The 25,759-nt window shown below is 45.7% G+C and overlaps 1 protein-coding gene across 6 annotated transcripts; it reads left to right on the top strand.

Moving 5' to 3' along the window:
• Positions 1-1,979: 1,979 nt before the first annotated feature.
• On the top strand, positions 1,980-24,937 carry NAXD (NAD(P)HX dehydratase). 6 transcript variants are annotated; one of them, XM_029048050.2, is made up of 12 exons: positions 2,034-2,108; positions 6,446-7,029; positions 9,354-9,668; positions 13,408-13,558; positions 14,220-14,265; positions 15,421-15,509; positions 18,076-18,184; positions 18,836-18,886; positions 18,979-19,083; positions 19,650-19,770; positions 21,931-22,051; positions 22,731-23,109. In XM_029048050.2, exons 4-12 carry the CDS (start codon positions 13,455-13,457, stop codon positions 22,879-22,881), a joined length of 897 nt encoding a protein of 298 aa, XP_028903883.1. In that variant the 5' UTR covers positions 2,034-2,108; positions 6,446-7,029; positions 9,354-9,668; positions 13,408-13,454; the 3' UTR covers positions 22,882-23,109. The 6 variants fall into 6 exon arrangements, 5 of the variants coding, with proteins under 5 accessions (XP_003430881.1, XP_007666851.1, XP_028903883.1 ...); XR_486203.3 differs by lacking the exons at positions 6,446-7,029; positions 9,354-9,668 and adding an exon at positions 23,740-24,937 and having other exon boundaries at positions 2,025-2,202; positions 22,731-22,964; XM_029048051.2 differs by lacking the exon at positions 6,446-7,029.
• The last annotated feature ends 822 nt before the right edge of the window (positions 24,938-25,759 follow it).

Below are 25,759 nucleotides of genomic sequence, written 5' to 3' on the forward strand. Positions count from 1 at the left end.
AATGATGACTATGTTGCAAACAGAGTGACAAGATTTTAGCGAAGTGATTTGACATTGATCAGGTTTTAGAAGCATTTCATGAGCTGATTCGTTATTCGCTAGAACTTGGACGTAAAGTCCACGACAAGATGGGTAGAAATCAGGGAATGACAACTGTTTCCTGAAATCCCCAGGGGTTCTGATTCACACTCTGTGAATGATTCAAGTACTCATTTGTCTTGAAGTCTCAAAGAGGATTTGTGTTGACGTCTTTACCCTCTGCAGTGGTTGAGAAGAATATCAAGTGGTCCTAATGATTTTTCGCTATCGCTGCATTATCGTGATTGACACGGGACCTGCCTTGTTTTTTTGGCAACACACTGAAACAAGCGAAAAACAAAAACCCTCCCAGATCACATCATGAAAAGTAGCTCTATTTATCACATTGCTCCTGCCTTGACAACTTAATTTCTACAATAATGCCAACTATGATTCCAACTTTCATATTCCCAAAATGCACACCAAAATCATTCTTATTTACTGGATACTTAAAGGCCTCCTCTATTGACACTTGGCCAAGGCCAAAGCATTATTGTTTACCTTTACTTAAATGCCTCCTTTATTGACACTGGCAGAGGACAAAGTTGAATTTAGCCTTTCTAGTCTTTCGACCCCCTGGCCTGGTAAACACTGACTCACAAGCAATTTATCAACCCATCAGTGGTATTTATTGGTATTTATTTATAGGTATTTATTGAGCTCCTGCTGTGTGCAAGCACACTGTGATAAGTGCTTGGGAGAGCACAATAGGGAAGCAGCTGAGGAAGCTGAGCACGGGCCTGGGGGGTCAGAGGACCTGGATTTTAATAATAATTATTAATAATGATGATTAATAATAATAATGGGACTTGCTAAATGCTCAGTATGTGCCAAGCACTGTTCTAGACCTTGAGGTCGATACCAGCAAACCGGGTTGGACCCGGCCCCTGCCTCACAGGGGCTCACAATCTCAACCCCCATTTTACCGATGAGGGAACTGAGGCCCGGAGAAGTGAAGTGACTTGGCCAAGGTCACACAGCTGACAAGTGGAAGAGGCGGAATTAGAACCCAAGCCCCCTGACTCCCGGGCCTGGGCTCTAGCCACCACATCGTGTTACTTCCCCACAACATAAGAATATTATTATAATTATTATAATCATTAGTATGTTAACGCTATAGTTATAATATATTATACATTATTACAGCATAATATATTAATTGATGTATGCATACATTGCACAATATTTAACACAGTGAGAAATCGATATATTATACAACATTAAACATATTATATAGCATGCAATATATCAATTATATATAGTATAATTATAATATAATATTTATTAGTCGTTTATTATATATTCAACACTGTACTAAGCGCTGGGGTGGACCCAACGCGACCCCTCCCACTCCTTTTCGGAAAGCTTGGCCTAACAGGGGGAAGCGCTTAGTCCAGTGCTCTGCACACAGTAAGCGCTCAATAAATACGAATGAATGAATGAATGAATGAATGAATGAATGAATGAATGAATGGGCATGGGAGAGATGCCACCTCCCCCGTTGGGCACTTCGGGGCAAGGACTGCCAAGCGGGGGCGGGGCGGCGACGGTGATTGGCTGCGCCTCCGACAGGCGAGCGCGGCCGGCAGCGCTGATTGGCTGCTGGATAAGGCGGCCGGCAGCGCTAATTGGCTGCGGGTGGCGGGCCCGGCCGACAACACTGATTGGCCGCCAGAGGCGAGCCCGGCCGGCAGCGCTGATTGGCTGCGGCTGATGGACGCGGGCCCGGCCTACGGCGCTGATTGGCTGCTGGAGGCGAGCCGGGCCGGCGGCGCTGATTGGCTACGGCTGCGGGAGGCGAGCCCAGCCGACAGCGCTGATTGGCTACGGCTGCGGGAGGCGAGCCCGACCGGCGGCGCTGATTGGCTACGACTGCGAGAGGCGGACCCGGCCGGCGCCCCGGGGAGGGGGCTCGGAGCGCGTTACCTGCGGGGGCGGCGGCCCCGGAAGAAGCGCCCCGATGATCGGCGCCGTCCGCTTCGGTTGTCTCGGAGCGACAGTCGGCTTCGGCCCCCGGCGCTGCGGGCTAGGTAAGGGCCGGCCCCTCCATGGCCCGGGCCGCCGCCGGGATCGTCGCCGGGCTGTCGGCCGCGCTCCTGGCCTGCTGGCTGCAGCGGAGCCAAGGTAGCCCCGGGGGGCTCAGGAGAGGTCTACTGGGCATCGCCCCCCTCCTGCCGGGGGTTCGGGGAAGGAAGCCAAGCCTGAGGGGCGCGCGCGGGGGGGTGGGGGGTGCGCGAGAGCCCGAGAGTATCCGCGCATGTGCGGGCGTCTGCCCAATAGGGTCCGCGCGCGAGGGGGGGCGCGTGCGCAATAGGGTCTGCGCGCGCGCGGGAGGGGGGCGCGTGCGCAATAGGGTCCGCGCGTCCAATAGAGTTCGCGCGCGTGGGGGGGCGCGTGCGCGTGAGGGAGGCGTGCGTCCAATAGGGTTCGCGCGCGGGTGGCGCGTGCCTATTAGGGTCCGCGCGCGTGAGGAGAGCGCCCTCTAGGGCCCGCGCATCATAATCCTAATAATGATGGTACTTGTGAGGCGCTTACTCCGTGCCTGGCTTGGGTGTAGGTGCAGGATCCTCAGGTGGCTCCCACGCGGGCCTCCTCGGCTTCATCCCCATTTCCCAGGGAAGGTCCCTGAGGCCCAGAGCGGTGTAGTGACCTGTCCAAGGTCCCCCAGCAGGCGAGGGGCGGAGGGGGGGGGGATGAGAACCCACGACCTCTGACCACCCCCCGAGCCCGGCCTCTTGCCGCTGAGGCCACGCTCCTCCTCCTGAGAGGGCGAGGTCCGCTTGGGGTCCGCGCGCATGCGTAGGCGAGGGCCAACTAGAGGGCGCGCGCGCCGGTGGGGGTCCGCACGTGAGGGGGGGGTGCGTGCCCCCCGTAGGGTCTGCGCGCATGCGTGGGCGAGGGCCAACCAGAGGGTGTGTGCGCGCGCATGCGTGGGCGAGGGCCAACTAGGGGGCGCGCGCCCAGTGGGGTCCGCGCGCATGCGTGGGCGAGGGCCAACTAGGGGGCGCGCGCCCAGTGGGGGGCGCGCGCATGCGCGGGTGAGGGCCAATTGGGGGCGCGCGCCCAACAGTGCGGGGGGGGGGGACGCGCATGCGCGTACGCCCCGTCGGGGTGAGCCGTTGGGGACCTGGGGATGATCATGATAGTATTTGTTAAGCGCCTACTCTGTGCCAAGCACTGTTCTAAGCGCTGGCACTGGTAGCAAGGGGGTAGGGACGGGGTCTTCCTCTCCCCCACCTCTATAATTCCATTTATTTCGGTGGGTGCCTTCTAATAATAATAATAATAATGTTGGTATTAAGTGCTTACTATGTGCCAAGCACTGTTCTAAGCGCTAGCACTGGTAGTAGGGGGTAGGGACAGGGCCTTCTCCCCTCCCTCCCACCTCTATAATTCCATTTATTTCGGTGGGTGCCTCCTTACTTGTAATAATAATAATAATGATAATAATGTTGGTATTTATTAAGCGCTTACTATGTGCCAAGCACTGTTCTAAGCACTGGTACTGGTAGCAGGGGGTAGGGACAGGGCCTTCTCCCTCCTTCCCACCTCTATAATTCCATTGTTTTTGGGTGGGTGCCTCCTTATAATAATAATAATGTTGGTATGTAAGCACTTACTATGTGCCGAGCACTGTTCTAAGCACTAGCACTGGTAGTAGGGGGTAGGGACAGGGCCTTCTCCCCTCCCTCCCACCTCTGTAATTCCATTTATTTCGGTGGGTGCCTCCTTACTTGTAATAAGAAGAAGAATGTTGGTATTTGTTAAGCGCTTACTATGTGCCAAGCACTGTTCTACGCACTGGCACTGGTAGTAGGGGGTAGGGACAGGGCCTTCTCCCCCCTTCCCACCTCTATAATTCCATTTTTTTGGGTGGGTGCCTCCTTATAATAATAATAATAATGCTGGTATGTAAGCACTTACTATGTGCCAAGCACTGTTCTACGCACTGGCACTGGTAGTAGGGGGTAGGGACAGGGCCTTCTCCCCTCCCTCCCACCTCTATAATTCCATTTATTTCGGTGGGTGCCTCCTTACTTGTAATAATAATAATAATGATAATAATGTTGGTATTTATTAAGCGCTTACTATGTGCCAAGCACTGTTCTAAGCACTGGTACTGGTAGCAGGGGGTAGGGACAGGGCCTTCTCCCCGCTTCCCACCTCTATAATTCCATTGTTTTTGGGTGGGTGCCTCCTTATAATAATAATAATGTTGGTATGTAAGCACTTACTATGTGCCGAGCACTGTTCTAAGCACTAGCACTGGTAGTAGGGGGTAGGGACAGGGCCTTCTCCCCTCCCTCCCACCTCTGTAATTCCATTTATTTCGGTGGGTGCCTCCTTACTTGTAATAAGAAGAAGAATGTTGGTATTTGTTAAGCGCTTACTATGTGCCAAGCACTGTTCTACGCACTGGCACTGGTAGTAGGGGGTAGGGACAGGGCCTTCTCCCCTCCCTCCCACCTCTATAATTCCATTTATTTCGGTGGGTGCCTCCTTACTTGTAATAATAATAATAATGATAATAATGTTGGTATTTATTAAGCGCTTACTATGTGCCAAGCACTGTTCTAAGCACTGGTACTGGTAGTAGGGGGTAGGGACAGGGCCTTCTCCCCTCCCTCCCACCTCTGTAATTCCATTTATTTCGGTGGGTGCCTCCTTACTTGTAATAATAATGATAATAATGTTGGTATTTATTAAGCGCTTACTATGTGCCAAGCACTGTTCTACGCACTGGCACTGGTAGTAGGGGGTAGGGACAGGGCCTTCTCCCCTCCCTCCCACCTCTATAATTCCATTTATTTTGGTGGGTGCCTCCTTACTTGTAATAATAATAATAATGATAATAATGTTGGTATTTATTAAGCGCTTACTATGTGCCAAGCACTGTTCTAAGCACTGGTACTGGTAGTAGGGGGTAGGGACAGGGCCTTCTCCCCTCCCTCCCACCTCTGTAATTCCATTTATTTCGGTGGGTGCCTCCTTACTTATAATAATAATAATAATGTTGGTATTTAAGCGCTTACTATGTGCCGAGCACTGTTCTAAACACTAGCACTGGTAGTAGGGGGTAGGGACAGGGCCTCCCCACCCCCCATAATTCCATTTATTTCGGTGGATGCCTCCTTGTAGTAATAATAATGTTAGTATTTGTTAAGCGCTTACTATGTGCCAAGCACTGTTCTAAGCGCTGGCACTGGTAGCAGGGGGTAAGGACAGGGCCTTCTCCCCTCCCCCCTACGTCTATAATTCCATTAATTTCGGTAGGTGCTTCCTTACTTGTAATAATAATAATGTTGGTATTTGTTAAGTGCTTACTATGTGCAGAGCACTGTTCTAAGCGCCGGGGGAAATACAGGGTCATCAGGTTGTCCCACGTGAGGCTCACAGTTAATCCCCACAGTTGCCCCACGTGGGACAACCTGATTCCCCTATGTCTACCCCAGCGCTTAGAACAGTGCTCGGCACATAGTAAGCGCTTAACAAATACCAACATTATTATTATTATTATTAATCCCCATTTTACAGATGAGGTATTTGTAATGTTGTTAATAATGTTGGTATTAAGCGCCTAGTCTGTAAACGTTGCACAGTGGCAGTTTCGTAGCCCGTGGAGGATGATCCAAGGGGCGATTATTGCTAGTTGAACTAACATTCTTCCCCTCTTCAAAGCCCTGCTGAGAGCTCACCTCCTCCAGGAGGCCTTCCCAGACTGACCTCCCCCCTTCCCTTTCTCGTCCCCTCCCGTCAGCACTGTGCTCATCTGTATATATTATTTATTACCCTATTTATTTTGTTAATGAGGTGTCCATCCCCTTGATCCTGTTTATCTTGATGATTTGTTTTGTTCAGTTTTGCTCTGCCGTCTGCCTCCCCCCTGTAGACTGTGAGCCCGTCATGGGGCAGGGATGGTCTCTATCTGGTGCCAAATTGTATGCAGTACAGTGCTCTGCACATAGTAAGTGCTCAATAAATACTATTGAATGAATTAATGTATTGAGCACCGTTCTTAGCGCTGGGGTAGCGGGAGGTGGTCCCACGGGAGGCTCACAGTCTTCACCCCCATTTTACAGATGAGGGAACCGAGGCCCCCGAGAAGTGAAGTGACTTGCCCAGAGTCACCCAGCTGACAGGTGGCGGGGCCGGGATTAGAACCCACGACCTCTGACTCCTAAGCCCGGGCTCTTGCCACTGAGCCACGCTGCTTCGATGTCTGTCTAGACTGTGAGCCCGCTGTGGGCAGGGAAGGTCTCTCTCCATTGCCGGGTTGTACTTTCCAAGCGCTTAGTCCAGTGCTCTGCACACAGTAAGCGCTCAATCAAGACGATTGAATGAATAAATGAATGAACGTCTCCCGCAGGGTTTTCCCGCGGAGGGGACACGGAGCCGTCGCCCCCTTTCAACTCTTCCCCACGATGGGTTCTTCGTCATCAATCGTTCATTCAAAATGGCATTTATTGAGCACTTAGCGAGTGCGGGGCGCTGTAATGAGCATCCGGGAGAGTCAGCGTGGCGATCGGGGGCGGTGGTCCTCAGCCCCCCCCGGGGACCCGGACCCCCGAGCGCCGCTGGCCATCGGGGCGAGGCGGCGCCGGACTGCACCTTCCACAGCGGCTCTATGAACCATCGAGGGCCTGAAGCGCCAGGCCGGGGTCAGGGGTCAAGGGTCAGGGGCCGGCGTCCCCGGAGCGGCCGGGACTGCAGGTTCTACCACGGGGTGGACCGGGTCCTTGGAGGCCGCCGGACACCCTTGCCTCCTCCGGGACGGCCTCCGGGACGACGACGCCACCGCCGAGCAGACCGCCGAGCTGCCACGTGCCACCACCACGAGGACAAGGAGGACGACGACTCCGGACAGGACTTCCCGTTGGCCGGGCATCCCGGCAAAGCGGAGGGACCACCCCCCTTACCGCCCCGTCGCCAGCGCCAGCCCACCGGGCGATGGTGAGCCCCGGGGGACTGAGAGGAGGGGCTCTCGGGAGTGGGAGGAGGGCTCCTGGGAAGCGGCGTGGCTCAGTGGAAAGAGCCTGGGCTTCAGAGTCAGCGGTCATGAGTTCGACTCCCGGCTCTGCCACTTGTCAGCTGGGTGACTGTGGGCAAGTCACTTCACTTCTCTGGGCCTCAGTTCCCTCATCTGTAAAATGGGGATTGTGTGAGCCTCACGTGGGACAACCTGATTACCCTGATTACCCCAGAGCTTAGAACAGTGCTCTGCACATAGTAAGCGCTTAACAAATACCAACATTATTATTATTATAATTCTGATATTTGTTAAGCGCTCAGTATATGTCAGGCATTCCACTAAGCGCTGGGGAGGATACAAGCAAATCCAGTTGGCCCTTATCTCACATGGGTCTCAATCCCATTTTGCAGATGAGGGAACTGAGGCGTAAAGAAGTGAAGCGACTTGCCCAAGGTTACAGGGCAGACAAGGAAGTTGGAGGACGTGGGTTCTCATCCCGGTTCCGCCACTTGCCTGTTGTGTGCCCTATTAACTTCTCTGTGCCTCAGTTACCTCATCTGTAAAATGGAGATTAAAACTGGTGAGCCCCACACGGGACAACCTCATCACCTTGTGTCCACCCCAGCGCTTAGAACAGTGTCCGGTACATAATAAGCTCTTAACAAATACCGTGATTGTTTTTAATTATTATCTGCCAATGCTGTCGGATTGTACCCTCTCAAGCGCTTAGCCCAGTGCTCTGCAGTTAGTGGGATTTATTGAGTGGTTACTGGGTGCAGAACACTGTACTAAACACACGGTAAGCATTCAGTAAATACCATTGATGGATGGATTTGAGCAGGGTGAACACAGTCCATGTCCCACAGGGGCCTCACGGTCCTAATCCCCTGTTTTATTGATGAGGGAACCGAGGCACAGAGAAATCAGGTGACTTGCCCAAGGTTACACACAGCAGACAAGTGGTAGAGCTGGGATTAGAACCCGGGGCTTTGGACTCCCAGGCCCGGGCTCTAACCACTAAGCCACACGGCTCCTCACTGGGACCCCACAGTTCGGCCCCGTTGATGTGGAAGGACACTTGTTAATAACGAACATTTCAGCTTCTATTTCTGCATTTATTCCTTGGTTCTGACGTCTCCTTGTTCCTTTTCCCTACTAGTCCAAAGAGTCAGGAGATTAATGTTTTAGAAATGATACACCCTTGGGGTCCATCTGGAAATCTCAATCATGTATGCAAACAGCGTGACACTCTCTGGCTTAACATTTGTTTCTGGTAAATAAACTCTTCTATCTCCGATTCTGGCCCAGTTGACATTAGGGCAAAACCCCAGGTAGAAAAGATTGTATTTCAGTATTTCAGATCCACCCAGTTGGCTGCTCCAAGGCAGGTAGAACTAGACTCTTTTAAGCAGTAAGTTTTGTAAACTCATTATGGGCAGGGAATGTCTCTGCTAATTCTATTTTACTTTCCCAAGAACTTAGTGCACTGTTTTGCACCTAGTAAGCGCTTAAATAAATACAGTTGATTGATACATTTGTAAGTCAATACATAGGCCCAAATGATGATTTGACATCCCCCCACAAAAAAAACCCAAAAAACCTTTGGACCATTTATTTCATTTACTGAACCTCAATTAGGGTTGTCAACAAATTTTAAAATAAGACAGGGGTGTCAATCAATCTTGGGCTTTTCTCCTCTTTTTTTTTTTGGCCCTCAGTGCCAGGACATTTGGTTGAATGTAATGTGAACTTTTGTTAGAACATAAATTGGTTTTGCCACTTTGCAGACCAAACTTTTTAGAAGATCAAAAAAATGATCTTGAAGTTTACCATTTAATGCAATATTTCAATATAACGGAAAACCATGAAGTTTTTTTTCCCTGAATTCAGCTATCAGCTGGTCAATAATAAGTGTGGTATTTAAGTGCTTACTATGTACTATACTAAATACTGGGGTTGATAGGTGTAATCAGATCGGGAGGGTAAACAGGTACTTAGCCCCCCTTTTACAGGTGAGAAAAGGAAGGCTCAGAGATGTTAAGTGACTTGATCACCCAGCAGGCAAGTGGCAGAGAGGGGATTAGAACCCAGGTCCTTGGTTCTTTGCACTTGAACTCATTGACTTAGGCCCGGACTCCAGTTGGTATACTGCATCGCTCTCTCTTTTTTTTTTTTTTGTGCCATTTGCCAAAAATATTTATCTTAATTTTTTTAAAAAAAAAAACAGCCTTAGGATAAAGTGTAATTGTCTGACACCCTTGGAATTTTTTTAATAAGTGAAAAAAATACTGTCCTTGTTTTTTAGATGTTAAGTAAATCGACGCTGCAACCGCTATACACCGCCGGTCCCTCCGCCGAAGAGATCGAAAAAATGCCACACCAATTTAACGCTGGAAAAAATGATGAAGTTTCTACAACAGAGTATGAACGCCGAACAGACGTTTTATGAATTGGAAGAACTGAGGCTGAAAATCGAGGACAAGCGACGGGAAGAGGAGCCTGCCCGGGAATTTCAGATGTTGTAAATCTTGGGGCAGATGTTCATTGGACTTTCTTCAACCGTCTCTCAGGGGTCACAGAACGGACCACCTAGTTCCCTTCAGCGAGCAAATCACCGAGCGTATGATGATAAAATTAATTTTAATTCTATGGCGGCAGCACTTTCTCCACTAAGTACATTTTTTGTAGCCTAGCTGAGAGTAATTTTTGATAGCGTTACTTTTTTTAGTGAGTGCAAAAAAGATAGATATTTGCAGTAAGTCCACTGTGGGCAGGGAATGTGTCTATTGTTGTATTGTACTCTCCCAAGCGCTTAGTACAGTGCTCTGCACACAGTAAGCACTCAATGAATACAAGAGAACGAATGTGGTGTTACCTTTAAAACTTTCTAGTGCTGCTTTCCATTAAATAACATTTGAATTTTATTCACAAAACTTTCATTTATTAAGTCCTAAGCTTTGCCCACATCAGAAAAAGCATTATTTCATGCCTGACTACAGTGAGGGTCATAAAAGGCTCCATCAAAGTAATCTGTTTGTGAGAATCTTTCTGATCTGGGGCATGAGTGGAAAGGTCATGTGTTCATGACTAGAAAACCTATTGTTACCTTTTTTTTTTTTTGATTTAACAAAAGCAAAACATTGTGGTCTGGGTTGGTAACAAGCCACAATATCGTGAAACCTAAAAAAGGTGAATCAGAAGCACCTTTTAAAAAAGTGTTAAGTCAATGGGAAGCAGCATGGCATAATGGATAGAGCCTGGGTTTGGGAGTCAGAAGGACCTGGGTTCTAATCCCGGCCCTGCCACTTGTCCGCTGGCTGACCTTGGGCAAGTCACTTAACTTCTCTCTGCTTCAGTTACCTCATCTGTAAAATGGGAATTAAGACTGAGCCCCATGTGGGACAGGGACTGTGTCCAGTCTGATTAATTTTTATCTACCCCAGAGCTTAGAACAGTGCTTGGCTCACAGTAAGCGCATAACAAATAACCTTCCTCAGAATCATGGCCATTCAGCTCTTCCATTTGCTCTTTCAGTCGTAAGGTCACATCTCCTCTAAGAGGCCTTCCCCGATTAAACCCTCTTTTCCCCGGCTCCCTTCATCTCTTCACTTGGATCTGTGTAGCTTATCGCTGGATTTATTTTTCCTAGAAAAACTACTGTACATAAGACCCTGCAATTAAGACCTGGGCCAAGAGAAAAGCATTCTTGGTAAAAAAAAAAAAAAAAAAAAAAAAACCCCTCTGGAAAAACTTGCCAGGAGTTTTACAAATAACCGAACATGCCCAATGTAGATATTTATGTTCTCCAAGAGATTTTGCTTCATGTTCTTGGTGTTCTGCAGCTGACACTTTATTTTAAATATTTTATTCTGACATTTGTGGCCATCCGTATGCTTCTTTACAAGTTCTGGCTTGGTGGCCTATTAGACCTGATTGCTATAGAACATGCTGAAACATGTCAGGTGTTAACATTTGCTGGATATAGGGTCTTGCCTAGCTTCAAATGGTGAAGAAGAGTTGAGTAAATCTCACTGAAAACTTAGGGAAACTCTAGATTTGCATTTGCTAATCTGAAAACATTTTAAACTACTCATTTACATTCTTAAAATGCTCTTAAAGAGGAAAAGCGTGTCGAACTAGAAAAGAAATAATAATAATAATAATAATAATGTTGGTATTTGTTAAGCGCTTACTATGTGCCGAGCACTGTTCTAAGCGCTGGGGTAGACACAGGGGAATCAGGTTGTCCCACGTGGGGCTCACAATCTTAATCCCCATTTTACAGATGAGGTAACTGAGGCACCGAGAAGTTAAGTGACTTGCCCAAAGTCACACAGCTGACAAGTGGCCTAGCAGGGATTCGAACCCATGACCTCTGACTCCAAAGCCCGTGCTCTTTCCACTGAGCCACGCTGCTTCTCTGAAAGAAAGGTGGCTGCTTTTCGGAGAGGTCTTTTTTAGAATGAAATACGTACTTTTTTTTCACCTAGGGGTGGTGGCTGGAGACCTCATTTGATTATTGATTTATTTTTTGGGGTGAAATCTTTAGCCCATGTCTTTCCCGACAAGATAGCTCATGAATTCTGCGCTATATTGCCTACACTACGGTTCACCACCTGCACCGTACACTTACAATGTGATATCAAGATGAATAATGGTGTTAATGGTATTCATCACTAGAAGAGTGTACAAAACCACTACAAAAGAATATGTGCAATGTCGGAGTACTTAGAAAGTCAGCCTAATTTATTTTTAAAATTCAAACATATTAAAGTCTGGTTTTGTTGATGGGTATGTGCGTGCCATAGGTAATATCTGCTTTTCATTTTAATTTACATACTGTAAAATCGTAAATGGTTCCTTTTTCCAAAAAGCACTTGCTGCGGTTTTGGAAATTTGATTACTTTCAGCCCATTAGAAGAGAGCCATAATTTCCTCAATCGTTTTAAATAAGTTATTTTAAATTACTGATAGCATGACTGTGAAGTTATTAGATAAGGAAAAAATACTTGTTTTTAGGATGGGGAATTAAGGATAATGAGTTTTTATTGCTAGATTGGTGACATGTTAGAGTTTCTGTGAATCCGGGTTTGAATACCTGTCATGGTTTTTATGGTTTAAAGCTGACTTTTTTCCACTAACATTCAGTACACCGCTAGTAGAATTAAATTACTCTGTCACTTAATTTCCCCTTTCATATCTCATCTGATTTGTAAGCGCCATGGAAACAACTTTTCACAACAGGGTGAGAGAGAAAATTCATGAGGAAGTGCATATTTCTTAGAGGAGTAATACTGGAAAGAAAAGGGGTAATAATTTGGGAGCTAGGGGTGGGGTAGATAGAGAGGCTGAAGGAGGTGTGGGGCAGTGAAAGATTTAGTCCCCGTTCTCAGAAATAAAAGATGTGCTTTGTTAAATCTGGATCACACTGTAGTGTTTCTGGCAGTGGGGTGGGGTTTTTACTGTGTCCTATTGTGAGGAAATTGTTAATTAAATTGGACGTTTTATGGCTCAAGAGATTAGCCTGCTCTATGCTTGAGCACACTTTCCTTCCCTCTGAAGGTTTATTACTGTGTAGTTTGTTAATAGTAGCTTGTTTTGAGGAGAAATGGTTATGTCAGTGCATTAATATGGGGCTTTGATTGCTGAGTACCAGAATTTATGTAGATGAATAAGGTGGGCAGCAAAATATTTGAGGATTCCCTATTACTTTTTTCTACACCTTAATTTTAGTAAGTTCGATGACATTCAGAAGAACCTTAAACGACAAGCATGAAATTACATCATGCCATTGTTTCCCAGTGTAAGGTTTTGAGCACATTTTCCATTGATTTAGCAGTTGAGTTCATCAAAGCAAACTTTGACATTTTATGTAGAGAAAATGTCTAGACTTTAAGAATTTTTTTGATTTGACTGAATGTATTTAGCTAGTGCCTTTGCTCCATCTATGAACATTGTACAACTTTCCTATTTTCCCATTGCAGCTGACTTATTTTGAATAGAAATAAAAATGTATACAGGAAGTTTGTCTGGAACTGATCACCTCATTTTTAAATGCCCCTTAGAAAGTACGTTCCTTTTGTATTTTTAAAAAGTAGCATCCAAATGAGTAACGGTATGACTTTAGTGATCCAGAGATTTTTCTGTAAAATTTAAAACTATAACCTGTTCAGAGTAAATCAAGAAATAAGTGAAACAGCATCTGTGGTGTTGAAGGATACCAGATAACGTAATCAAAGTTCTTCAAGTTGGTCATTTTCTTCAGTTATGATATCTAGCAATGTTTTTCAAAGTTCTGAACTGTCTGTACTGAAATCAGTAACTTTCTGAAATCATAATTACCTTTCCTTATCTTTCAGTTATAGAGAGATCATTTTCACTTCATAAAACACATTCCGTAAAGGATATGGAGAATATTTTTCAATTGGTGAGAAATGTCATTCCTCCTCTGACTACCAAAAAACATAAAGGTCAAGATGGAAGGATAGGCATAGTTGGAGGATGCCAAGAGTAAGTTAAAAATGTTAAGCGTGCCAACTAAAATAATGTCCTTTTTTTAAAGTATGGGGTCCCCTATGGGAGTGGTGGATGAATCTTAGGATCAGTCAGTCATATTTATTGAGTGCTTACTTTGTGCAGAGCACTGTACTAAGCACTTGGAAGACAATACAACAGATTTGGTAGATTCGTTCCCTGCCCGAAAGGAGCCACTTCAATATAGCATGAATCTGATTTCTACTTTGGTCTGAAGTCTTTTTGAGCAGGAATCTTACATGAATTTCTGAGCCTTGCAGAGGGCTAACGAATATAGCCCTATAATTTAATGACTTAGGAAAATGAATCCTAAATTAACCTCATAGATACTTGGAGATCGGGAGTGAAAATTCCATGTAATCTTTTAAAATTAATCTCACTTGTAGTCAAGCAGGAAGAGATTTTGTCATTGCATAATAAACTCAATTTCACCTAGCAAAAGAATGTGTGCACACATTCTTTCAGCTTTGAAGTGTTGACAGTTTTTGCAAAGATCATTGTGGAAAGTTGTAATTTTTTTTTTTGCTTAGCGACAAAGTGAATCCAGCCCTGATTTGTGTAACTTTACTGCTAAACTGGCTTTTGATACTTGTCTAGTCACTTAAAACTTTTCTGATCTAGACCGTTTTGCTTTTAGGTATACGGGGGCACCGTACTTCGCAGCAATTTCGGCTCTTAAAGCGGTATGTTCGTTTAAATCTCCTACCGATTGTCTAGCTGTCGGGTCTGTTGTCTAGCTGTACATTATTTTAGGTTGATGATGAAAACAAGTCCGATACAACGGTAGGCGCTTCTGTTTTCACGATTAGGATTCCATAGACTTAAGCCTCTTTCCTGTTATTTTCAAACCCTATATTTTAGTCGAGCTCTTAATTAAACTGATGGTAGCTTGTCTGTACCTGAGTCATTGCAAGCTTCCAATTTGCTGGGCACGAACTAGAAAAAACTCCTAGGGACAAAGTAGTCATTTACGGCAGCTTTAGCCGGTCTGAAAAATAGTCTTGCTTAGGTGCCTGTGATAGGTAACGATTTATACCAGGTGGATGGGAAAAAAAATCCAGATTTCCTTCAGAGGGCCTCCAGTGAGCCCCTCAGCTGCTGTGGTCATCCAGCCCTCGACGGCTCTCTCTCCACTCCTACGGTTCTAAGTGGAAAATTGGCTTCTCACACACTTCTCATTTCTGGATGGATTTATAGGCAGAGGTGGGGGGGAAGGGAAGACTTTACCACTCCTTTCTCTCTTTTTTCTTTATGGTATTTGTTAAGCACTTATTACATGCCAGGCACTGTACCGATGGCTGGCATAGATGTAAGCCAATCACATGGGCAATCACAGCTTTAATCCGCATTTTACAGATGAGGTAACTGGGGCCCAGAGAAGTGAAGTGGTTTGCCCAAGGTCACACAGCAGACAAGTAGCCGGGCCAGGATTAGAACCTAGATCCTTCTGACCCCCAGGCCCTTGCTCTGCCCACTAGGCCACACTGCTGCTTCTTGGTAGACATGTTCCCTGTACACATAGATTATAGCTCTATTCCCACTGTATTGAAAATGTGTATTTCCATACCCGCCTACACCTGTCACACAATGCAGATCTAGACTGTAACGTCCTCTGGACGTTATGGGCCGCAAACGGGTCTGCAAAATCCATTGAATCATACTCTCCCAAGCACATAGTTCAGTGCTCTATATGTCGTAAGCACTCAATAAATACCATGGGTTGATTTCAGATAATGGCAATTCTGAGCAGTTAAATAGCAGCTGGTAGGACAGTTCTAGTTCTGCTTATTGGTCGGGCCCCCAACATTGACAGCCGTCTCTGCCAATTTGTTTCTTAGGGGGCAGATTTATCTCATGTCTTCTGCAGCAAAGATGCAGCAACTGTGATTAAGTCTTACAGCCCGGAGCTGATCGTCCATCCCATCCTGTAAGGATTTTCTTGCAACGACGCACGGTTTTTAAGTTGAAAAGGTTCCGTCCTCATTCACTTCAACGACGCACGGTTTTTAAGTTGAAAAGGTTCCGTCCTCATTCACTTCAGTGCAACCATTTGGCCTAATCGTGTGGCGGGGGGGAGGTTCTGAATTGTGTGCAGGCCTGTGAATCTTGGGGGGGCTCCATGGCTCCCTGCCAAATCCGTGCTTGCTTCCTAAGCCCCGTGGCACTGAAAGTGCTCCCTGGCCCAAAAGTGAATGTATAGTCATATAATTACCAGAAGTGTTGGCACAACAAAAGTGGGACTCTTTCATCTATAGATCAGAGACTTCTGGTAACTTGGAAGATTAAGTACTGTAGAGACCTGTGAAGTTTTGGGGCTTTTAAAAAATCTGATAACTGCATTGAACATCTGCCACCCTCTTTGTCACAGCAGAATGGGTGGAAATACAATTTATAGTACAAGAACCTAGCAAATTATAGCTGGAATTAATGTCTTTTCTCCCCTCTAGACTGTAGGATCGTTGTGAGCCAGGAACACGTCTGCCCAGTCTGTTGTATTGTACTCTCCCAAGCACTTTATTTTTACCACAACACAATTTCCAGACCGCATGATATTGTGATTTTTGTTTATTTATTTATTTAGGCTCAGATTCCAGGAATTCCAATACCACCCTGACCAGTGCCGTCATTCTTATATTCACTGTGAGTTTACATTCCTAAAATGTGTTTATTCCTTGTAAAACAGTTCACTGAGATCTTTCAGAGTCCCTCATCTAAAGTCACAGAGAAAATAAATGCTACTTCCTGATTCATGAACTTACTGGCATTAAGGATTCTGGCTACCTTTATACATAAAATATTTGGCTGGGCCTTATAAATTGTTTTTGTTTTCTTATTTCTTTCCTTTCAACTTCTTGCAAGCTATAACCTCCTCTCTAGGTTGTCCGTGCCCCGGAGCTAGGAACTGGAGATCCGGGTATAGGCGCACTACTCGTTCCTCTCTCTTCAGTCAGTCTGTGGTATTTATTGAGCATTTATTATGTGCAGAGCCCTGTCCTAAGCGCTCAGGAGAGTACGATACAACAGAGTAGGGAGACACATTCCCTGCCCACAATGAGCTGCAGTCTGGAGGAGTCAATATTAACATAAATAATTTACAGATATGTATATAGGTGCTGTGGGGTGAATACCAAATGTCCAAAGCATAGGGATCCAAGTGCCTATTTATTGGTATATCGTACTCTTGCAAGCGCTCAGTAGAGTGCTCTGCACACAGTAAGCGCTGAGTAAATAAGATTGAATGAATGAATCGCTCCATTCTAGAATGAGGGCCTTGTGTTCCTGATGGTATAGAAAACTCTTGCCTTGATCAGTGCCCTGTTCATGAGCAAAATTGTATCTTCTGACCCCACTTCCCATTGTATCCGGAAAGAGGGCATTAGGGGAAGAATATTTGTTGCCAAATTGTACTTTCCAAGCGCTTAGAACAGTGCTGTGCACACAGTAAGGGCCCAGTAAATACAATTGAATGAAGAAATGAATGTCATAATTTAACAGTAGTGTTCTGTAACATGGGTTGTAAAAGACCTTTCTGTATTATCATCTCAAAATAGTATTCAAATTAAGCAACTTTTCTGTTTTTTGTCATGCTTGTAATTGGATTTTTACAAATTAGAGCTGGAATGGTACTTCTTCAATTCGGGATATTTTCTCAGGTGTAACATTTGGTTTCTGTGGGTACCACTGTCTGTGCCGGAGCTCTCTCTTTTTTGAAATAAGGGATTAGATATTTGGTTCAATTTCATTTCACCTATCTTTAAAATATTCTACGATTTAAACCAAGGAAAATATATAAAGTGATTCAATTTCAGCTTCTAAATAATCAGTCCGGAAAGTGCAGCAGCAAGGGAAAAAGTATTCGTTTATTTTACTGACTATTAATAGCATGTGTATGATTTGGAAATTTTACTCAAATGCTGTATTTCCAAAATGACATACATAATTCCTACAGATATTTCCCAAATGATATACACAATTCCTGCAGAATATTTTGTCATTTTAGCCAGAATTTTTTTGTAATTTTTGGGCACTCAGAAACTGACTAAAATATTCAAATAAGTACATTGGTTTTCATTCGGTTGTGTTCTTGGGGAAAATAATTTCCATAAGAAAAACAAAAGCCGTTATGAAAGGAAGAATCAACCAATAGTATTCGTTGAATACTTACAGTGCCTAGAGCACTGTACTAAGCACTTGGGAGAGTGCAATATAACGTATCACGGGCACGTTCCTGCCCACAACACACTTAGAGTCTAGAGGGGGAGACATAGATGAGGATGAAGACTATATAAAGCCATCATCCCTTTCGTTAGACTAATTCCTACGATCACGTGGTTCGTGTTTACAAGTATGAATTTTAATAGTTCATCAGATGACATTTTTACAAGTGAAAGCAAACCAGGTTCCTTGCAGAAGTACGAGTAACTTCTGGGCCTGACCTTCATTGTGATCGAGTATTGTCAGTAAATCCACTTGTGCTTGTTTTCTCTATTTAGTGACAGCCCCGATGCTGTTCATGAAGTGGAAAAATGGTTACCGAGGTTGCACGCCATTGTCATAGGACCTGGTTTAGGGAGAGATGATGTTCTACTAGGGAATGCCAAGGTAACCTATATTCTAAGTCATTCCCTCTCTCCCCCTTCCTGATGTCTTACAAGTAGAGCATTTTTGAGGTCCTTATGGGTTGAGGGCAGTGAAACTAAATCTGCCAGGACTGTACTATTATGGGAAGGTTTTTGATGTGTGAGAAACTGGGGACTAATCGAGGCCAAGCCTGTTCATTTTTAAAATGCCATTTCTTTTGAGTTAAGGTGGTTGTCTCTGGAGGAAATCTCAAGGGGGAAAGTGGTCCTCAACTGCTTTTGCTGTGACTGTATTCTTAGAAGCATGTCATATTGGTTGAAACTGTAGAATCTTTGCTCTGTCCATCGTCCTCCCCCTCACATCCCTCCACTCCCCACACCCCTCCACTCCCCACACATATACATACATTGTATGTAAAGTATATTCTATTCTCCACAATGAAATAATGGAGTATTTTTCAGTATCAAGTAGTTTTAAGGTGTAAGGTGTCAGGTGGACTCTGTTTTATGCAAGTATTTATCTCACGATTGCTCCCTTTTTGAGAAGGGGGGCTCCCCAGCTACATTCATTGTTCAGCACTCTTACTTTGTCTGGTGATTCCAGATTTTCTTTCAGGTTCTTTGCAAATCGGCATTTTTTTAGTTTCTTCATCTAATCTGCCTTTTTTCATAGGGCATCATAGAAAAGGCAAAGGCCAAGGGTATTCCTATCGTCATCGATGCAGTGAGTATTACGTTTCCTCTCATTTCTTCGCTGAGCCATGAACATTCCGATGAGTGGATCGTGTCACTTACTGCCCTTATATTTTGTTGCAGGATGGATTGTGGCTCGTTACTCAACACCCATCCCTCATCCAGGGCTATCAGAGAGCAATCTTGACGCCAAACTTTATGGAGTTTAGCAGACTTTATGAAAGCGTGGTGAGTTGTTAATGATAATAAAATAGTAATAATAATGATTGTGGTATTAGGTGCGTCTTCCTTTCCCTCATCTACACTGGGCTTTGCGGTCAGTAGAGGGTCACCTCCTCGTAGTGAAATGCTTTGCTTCTCCCCTTCTCCTCCTCCCCTTCCTTTCCTTCTCCCCTCCCCTTTCCTCCTCCTGCTCCCTTCCTCTCTCCACCTCCTCCTGTTTCCTCCTCTTCCCCTCCTCCTCCCCTTTCCTCCTCATCCTTCTTCCTCTCCCTCCCTTTCCTCCCCCTCCTCTTCTTCTTCCCCTCTCCTTCTTCCTGTCCCCCCAGTGCACAACCCCCCAGTCCCATCAGGCACCTTTAAATGTCCCCCACCCCCCTTTCCATTTAGAGTCGGTTTTATTTTTACTACTAACTCTGTTGCTCAGCCCAACAGTCGTAATATTTATTGAGCAATTACCGTACGGAGAGCACTGGACTAAGCCCTTGGGTGAGACCAGTGCAACAGAGTTGGTAGACACATTTGCCGCCCACAGTGGTCAAGGTCGAAACTCCCTTTCCCTTCTCGAATCACAGGTTAAAGATCCCGTAGACGGTGACGATCACCACGGATGCGTGTTAAGACTCAGCCGAGCCTTTGGAAACCTGACAATTGTCCAGAAAGGAGAGAGAGATCTTCTTTCAGATGGTCAAAAGGGTAAGTGAGGCTGCCGGTGGTATCTCCTTTGGGGAACGTGTAACATGGTTACTGGATAAACATACTTCATCGATTTCTAAACTCTCCTAGGAGTAAATTTCTAGTTACAGCCGTACGTCACTGCAAAGGAGGAAGGGTGAGAGCTGTGAATGATTCCGTAGGGCAGATGGTCGATGTTAATCCATCTAAAAAAGACCCGGGGACTAATTCGGACGGACTGTTGGGACTCTTTGCCTCACGAACAAACCTTCTCTTTGCTCTTTGCCATTCTGGCCAGCCAGCGATAGGATCTAATGGGATTCTACAGATTGAGCTCTTGTTCGTTTCAAATCTCTGGCTCAGTGCCTTGTTCGCTGACCTGCAGCCATCAACTTTTTGGGAATGCTGGGCTTAATTAGAAATTAGGAGATGTATTTTACTTTTTAAAGAGCAACGTCTCCTGCCCCACTCTTTCCTAGTTGTCCCTAGGTTGGCTTCACAATCAATGGTATTGAGCTCTTGATGTAGTCGTAATAATCATAATAATGGAATTTGTTAAGCACTTACTATGTGCCAGGCACCGGGGTAGATACAAGGTAATCAGGATGGACATAGTCCTTATCCTACGTGGGGCTCTCAGTCTTCATCCCCATTTTACAGATGAGGCTCAGAAAAGTTGAAGTGACTGGCCCAGGGTCCCACAGCAGACGTGGTGGAGCTGGGACTAGATAAATCAAGCCTTTAAGCTCTTAACCTTTAAAGGTTTGGTTTGTAGTCCCACATCAGAAGTTTGGTAGAGGAACAGACCATTGCTTTTCAGCATGGTGTAGTGGATAGAGCCTGGGCCTGCAAGTCAGGAGGTCACGGGTTCTAATCCCTATTTTACAAGTGAGCGCTTGGCTTAGAACGTAGATTCTTCTGACTCCTAGGCCTCATTCCCTATCCATTAGGCCTTGCTGCTTTCTCTGAAGGAAGGGGTTTTTTCCTTAGGGAAGAATTCCAGGTGGGTATGAAAGAGACCAAAGCTTAAAACAGTCAGACTCCTAGACAAATTCTGTTTCGGTTAAAAGAATCAAAGCCCATTTTTCTTAAATCCAAATTGTGAGACAGAGGTAGGGAAACATCAAAGAAAGCTTTGTCCTTCCAATAGTTGACACAAAAGGAATATATAATATCCAGCTTGTGAAGAAAAATGCTAAAGAAAACAAAAACATTCCCAAAGAATTAGGAACCAAAGTGCCATGAAAAAGCCAAGGTTTATTATTGTTTGAGGAGTTGAAGCCAACTCTTGTCAGTCCTCTGCACTTGTGCAATAGCTGTGGAAAAAAATTCCAGAGTAAATGTTCTCTGAAAAAGGTTCCTTTTGAAAGGCTCTTTTCATCTTCAGAAATGTCACTTGTGTCAAATGCAAACTGCTTGTAGAGGGAAAAGTTCTTTGTATTGAATTTACCTCTAAAATCAACACGAGCATACCCGATAGAGAAAAGTGGATAATGCATTTTCTCCTCGCCTGAGTGAAAGGAATAATAAGAGACTGGGTGTGGGACCCAAATCATGTTTTCGGGGTGGTGGTTTGGCGTCTTTTGTAGAATGAGCTTCTATCGTATTTGGATCTCTTTTGAACGCCCCGGGATTGAAGCCAAGTTCTTAATAGAAGGAAATCTAAAAGCTGCATTAAATTCTGGCAAAAGAGTGATCAAAAAGAAGTGAGTTATACCGGGGTGACCCCTCGGACCGCAAGGGCAAGACGGGTCTCAGGCTGAGAACGATCCTGGGGCCAGAGTTCCAAATTAGAACCAGTTATCTGGGGTTGGGGTCGCTCCAGTTCTGGCGGTATTGAGAGAACTGGTGGGTGAGTGGGAGTGTGTGTGGGGGGGGCGTTTGCGGGTGTGTATGTGTTGTGTTGCCGAAGGGCCTGTCTGTACTTAGAAGCATCCAAGCTGAGTTACCACCCCTGAAATGTGGGGGTGGAAAACCCCAGAGCTTCTCAAGACTTCGAAGGGAGCCTCGACTTTTGAAGCAGTCGACCAATAGAACCATCTCTCTTTGATCGCCACCTCTCAGCAGTCGACAGTGAAGGAGACTCCGGGTTTTTTGTGGGATCGGTCTTCCCCCGGGACCGGCGGGGCGGAGGGGACCGTGGAGGATGACGTGGACGGTAACGCCTGTTTTTGATTTCAGTCCTCGTATGCAGTCACGAAGGGAGCAATCGGCGTTGCGGGGGCCAAGGAGACCTCCTGGCGGGTTCTCTGGGCGTCTTCGCCCACTGGGCCTTCCTTGCCGGGCCGGAAAAAACCAACGGGTACGGTGCCCTATCCTTTCCTTTGAGTATCACTGGTTCCTTTGCAGTTTTTTAATGGTATTTAAGCACCTGCTCAAGGGCAGGGAATGTCTGTTATGCTATACTCTCCCAAGCGCTTAGTACAGTGCTTTGCACACGGCAAGTGCTCAATAAATACGATTGAGTGAATGAAGCACTCATTCATATCTTGGGTAGATAGCAGACAATCATATTGGACCCAGTCCGTAGTCATTTGTAGATTTTTAAAAGGTGGCACTGCCTGCCAATTTGCCGCTCGGGCGACGAGAAATAAGGAGGGAAGGATGGTTAGGGCCCTAGCTAGCTAGAAAGGCTGCCAGGAAGGATTCAGTCTGCTACATGCAGGTTGAAGCAGCGTGGCCTAGTGGGAAGAGCCCGGGCCTGGGAGTCGGAAGGACCTGGGTTCTAATTCTGGCTCCGCCTGCTGTGTGACGCTCCGGCAAGTCACTTCACTTCTCTGTGCCTCCCTGTCCATCTGTAAAATGGGGATTACGACAGAGGCCCGGCGCTTAGTACAGTGCATGGCATACTGTAAGCGCTCAACCAATACCATAATTCTTATAATTATCATTAGCTCTTACTTGATGGTTTCTGGATATTTGATTGCCGCCGTCCGAGTTGAGCCTCTTTCCCCTGACGCCCTCTCTCTCCCTCCTTGCAGTCAGAATCCTTTCCTGGTGGCCGCCTTCGGAGCCTGCTCTCTGACGAGGCAGTGTAACAGCCAGGCCTTCCAGAAACACGGGCGCTCCATGACCGCCACCGACATGATCGCCCAAATCGGGACAGCCTTCAACAAACTCTTTGAAACCTGAAGCTAAAAGGACGGAGGGGAAGAGAAGACAAAAGGCCCGGCCGCGGGAGGAACCGTGGACTCCGTACAAACGACGGGCCTCCTGTAAGTGCGGTAGCAGGACAGATCTGCTGGAAGTAGCCTTTTGATTTTTAAGATGAGAAAAATTGATCAACCTAGGAGTCTGGAACTCAGAATAGTGGGTGAAATAAGATGTTGTTGCAGAGGTAATAAAACTACAGCCCAAGTATTCTTGTCCTTTTTAGTGTTATTTAGCGGTAACAGAAGGGTGAGGCCTGGAAATTCGCACTGGACGTGAATAAGAAAATAAAATCCTCCCACCACCAGCCTCTCCGGACTGCTTGGTCGGCACACCGGGGCCATAAATTTGGTTTCTGGTCTCTCGGTAAGGCTTAGCCCTTCCGAACCATCCTTTGGGTCTGGGCTTTTATGTCAGTATTTTCTCCTACTTGGCCTAGCTCCTTTACTAAGGGAATGTTATCCAAGTTACTGGCAGTTTTGAATGTGATTTCTCAGCCCTGTGGTCCACTGAAATCTGGAAAATCTGGCCCTCGGTCCCCATAAAACCAGAGTCACTTGCCCTTTGGAACAACTAGCAAAAGGCAATCCAGATGTTCAACGCTCAGTCCTACAACTCGAAATGAGCACTGGGCTAAAATGACCAACTCTCCACTAAAGCATTTGAGAATTAAAGCCAACACGGCCTAGCCTGGGACAGAAGGGAACAGAAATGGTCAGAGCAGCCAGAGTCGAGGCATTTAACAGGACGGTACTTAGAGCTGAAAGTAATAGTCGGGGGAGAGAGAGCAGGGGAGGAAAGAGAGTTTCTGAAATCACCCTTTTAAACCTGTGATTCCAGCTACGCCCTGCTCGTCATCAAAGGAGCGTTTGGCATTGCGTCGTCCCACAGCCGCAGTTACCTTCCACTCGGACGCTGTCTCGGAGAATTTGGACAGAGTTTTTATATTTACTTGAAGTCTCTCGTGCAGCTTTCACCGGTGCAGGGACCTCGTCCGATCAGTGGAGCGCACGCATTTGCAGAGGAGAAAACGGCAACGGCAGCCTGGGTTCTGCGAGCCTGCCGCTTAGTGTTTGATTATTTGATGCCTCGTGGAATTCCTGTAGTCATCTTACGGGGCAAGTTTGGTAACTTAATATGAGTTCCTTTGCACTTTTTATCTTATAATTCCTTCCCGCAGAAAGCACAAAAGAGTAAGGTTCCTGGCAAAATAATCCCCCCTTTTTTTGGTCCCCTCTTGGGAACTAATCTCAACCTTTTGGCTGCACTTGACTACTGCCTCACCCCCAAGCCATCCGCCGGTTTTCTTTGAAGCTGGAAATCAATTTTCAAACTGGGTTTTTAAACACCTTGACACAAGCCTTAATCAAGGTTCTACCTTTATAAGCTTCCCGTTTAGCCTATTTTATGAACTTCTCTGGAGGAAAACAAATGATTTGCATCTTGGGGTTTTTTTTTTAAATGGTATTTAAGCACTTACCATGCGCCAGACACTCTACTAAGCACTGGGGTTGATACAGGCTAATCAGGATGGACACCATCCATGTCCCAAAGGGGTTCACAGTCCCCATTTTACAGACAAGTTAATGGAGGCACAGAGAAGTGAAGTAACTTCCCCGAGGGCACACAGCAGACGTGGCAGAGCCGAAATCAGAACCAAAGTAATCTGATTCCCGAGCCTGTGCTCTTTCCACTAGGTCACGCAGATCCCTTGGCTCCTTCTAATATCCTTAAAGGTAAAACCTTGTTTAAACCAGCTGTTGCATTTGGTTCAAAGTAGATCTCTGTGTTTGTTTTTAAATTAAAGCTGGGGGTCAAGCCAAAATAATCCCTTTGATTTCTCAGAGTGAAATTGCCAGGTAATAATGATCAATACAAGTTTCTAATATGCCTCGGTTTTACACGTATTCCAAAGTTGTAAATCCTCTTATTCACCATTGCAAACACCTTGTTCCAGTTGTGATTTTAAAGACTAAAACTGGGAAATATAGCAGCTTCTTTCCCTAGGAAAATAAAGTATAGTGAATCCAGTGAAAAAGGGCTTCTATGTTATTGGAAATGAAGTTGTTCTCTGTTGAAATTGAAAAGTTTGTTGGGGGAAGGATGGTGGGGGTGGGCAACCTATATTTTTCCTGCCTTTTTCCAGACACTTTCCTTATAAAGCTACTACCACCTGCTACAGGAACACCACAAGAGCCTTCCCTGGAGAGGCTGGAACAAAGATGGTTCATTTTGGAGATCTGGATGACTTTCAGCCTGTGTGTAAAAACTACAGTGTATAAATTCCCACCCCTTTTCTCCCTATGACTCCTGGCCCTACGCCATAGCCCTCTTACGTTTAATTGAAATCCTGGCTCCGGCCCATCGACTGGGATGGGGACAGACACTTCTTTTGAGAGAATGAATTGATGTCCTAGTCTAAATTTCATTTGGAGAGAAGCTGGAGACCCACACTTCTCATTTACGCATTTAAGTCAGTCAATCAATCATATTTGAGCACTTACTGTACGCAGAGAACCGTACTAAGTGTTTGGGAGAGGACAATATAACAGACACATTCACCTTTACCCTCAGCCTTAGAGCACTCGAAGGGAGTGCTCTCCACAGAGGCAGGGAGATTTCCCTCTGAACCAAAAAATCCCAAGGCAACTGAACTTTTGGTTACAAAGGCAAGCAGAAACTCTCACCGCTCGACAACAAAAAAAACAAACCACTAGTTGCTAAATGGGAGGGTTTCATGGGCCGTACATACATTTTTTGTTCCCATTTTTCTCTTGATTTGAATTATGACATGAATTCAAGAGAAAAAGGGGAACAACAGACATTTGCTTTATAACGGAAGAAACGACTGAGGCACTAA

This window comes from Ornithorhynchus anatinus, chromosome 20 (genome assembly GCF_004115215.2).
Source record: "Ornithorhynchus anatinus isolate Pmale09 chromosome 20, mOrnAna1.pri.v4, whole genome shotgun sequence".
NCBI classification, from domain to species: domain Eukaryota; kingdom Metazoa; phylum Chordata; class Mammalia; order Monotremata; family Ornithorhynchidae; genus Ornithorhynchus; species Ornithorhynchus anatinus.

What these genes read in the sequence shown, in the direction of transcription:
- NAXD (XM_007668661.3), top strand. Translation starts at nt 2,127, where the DNA reads ATGGCCCGGGCCGCCGCCGGGATCGTCGCCGGGCTGTCGGCCGCGCTC. An exon ending in TTCTACTAGGGAATGCCAAG is followed by an intron (nt 18,185 to 18,835) that starts GTAACCTATATT and finishes CTTTTTTCATAG; the next exon opens with GGCATCATAGAAAAGGCAAA. An exon ending in GGGCCGGAAAAAACCAACGG is followed by an intron (nt 22,052 to 22,730) that starts GTACGGTGCCCT and finishes CCCTCCTTGCAG; the next exon opens with TCAGAATCCTTTCCTGGTGG.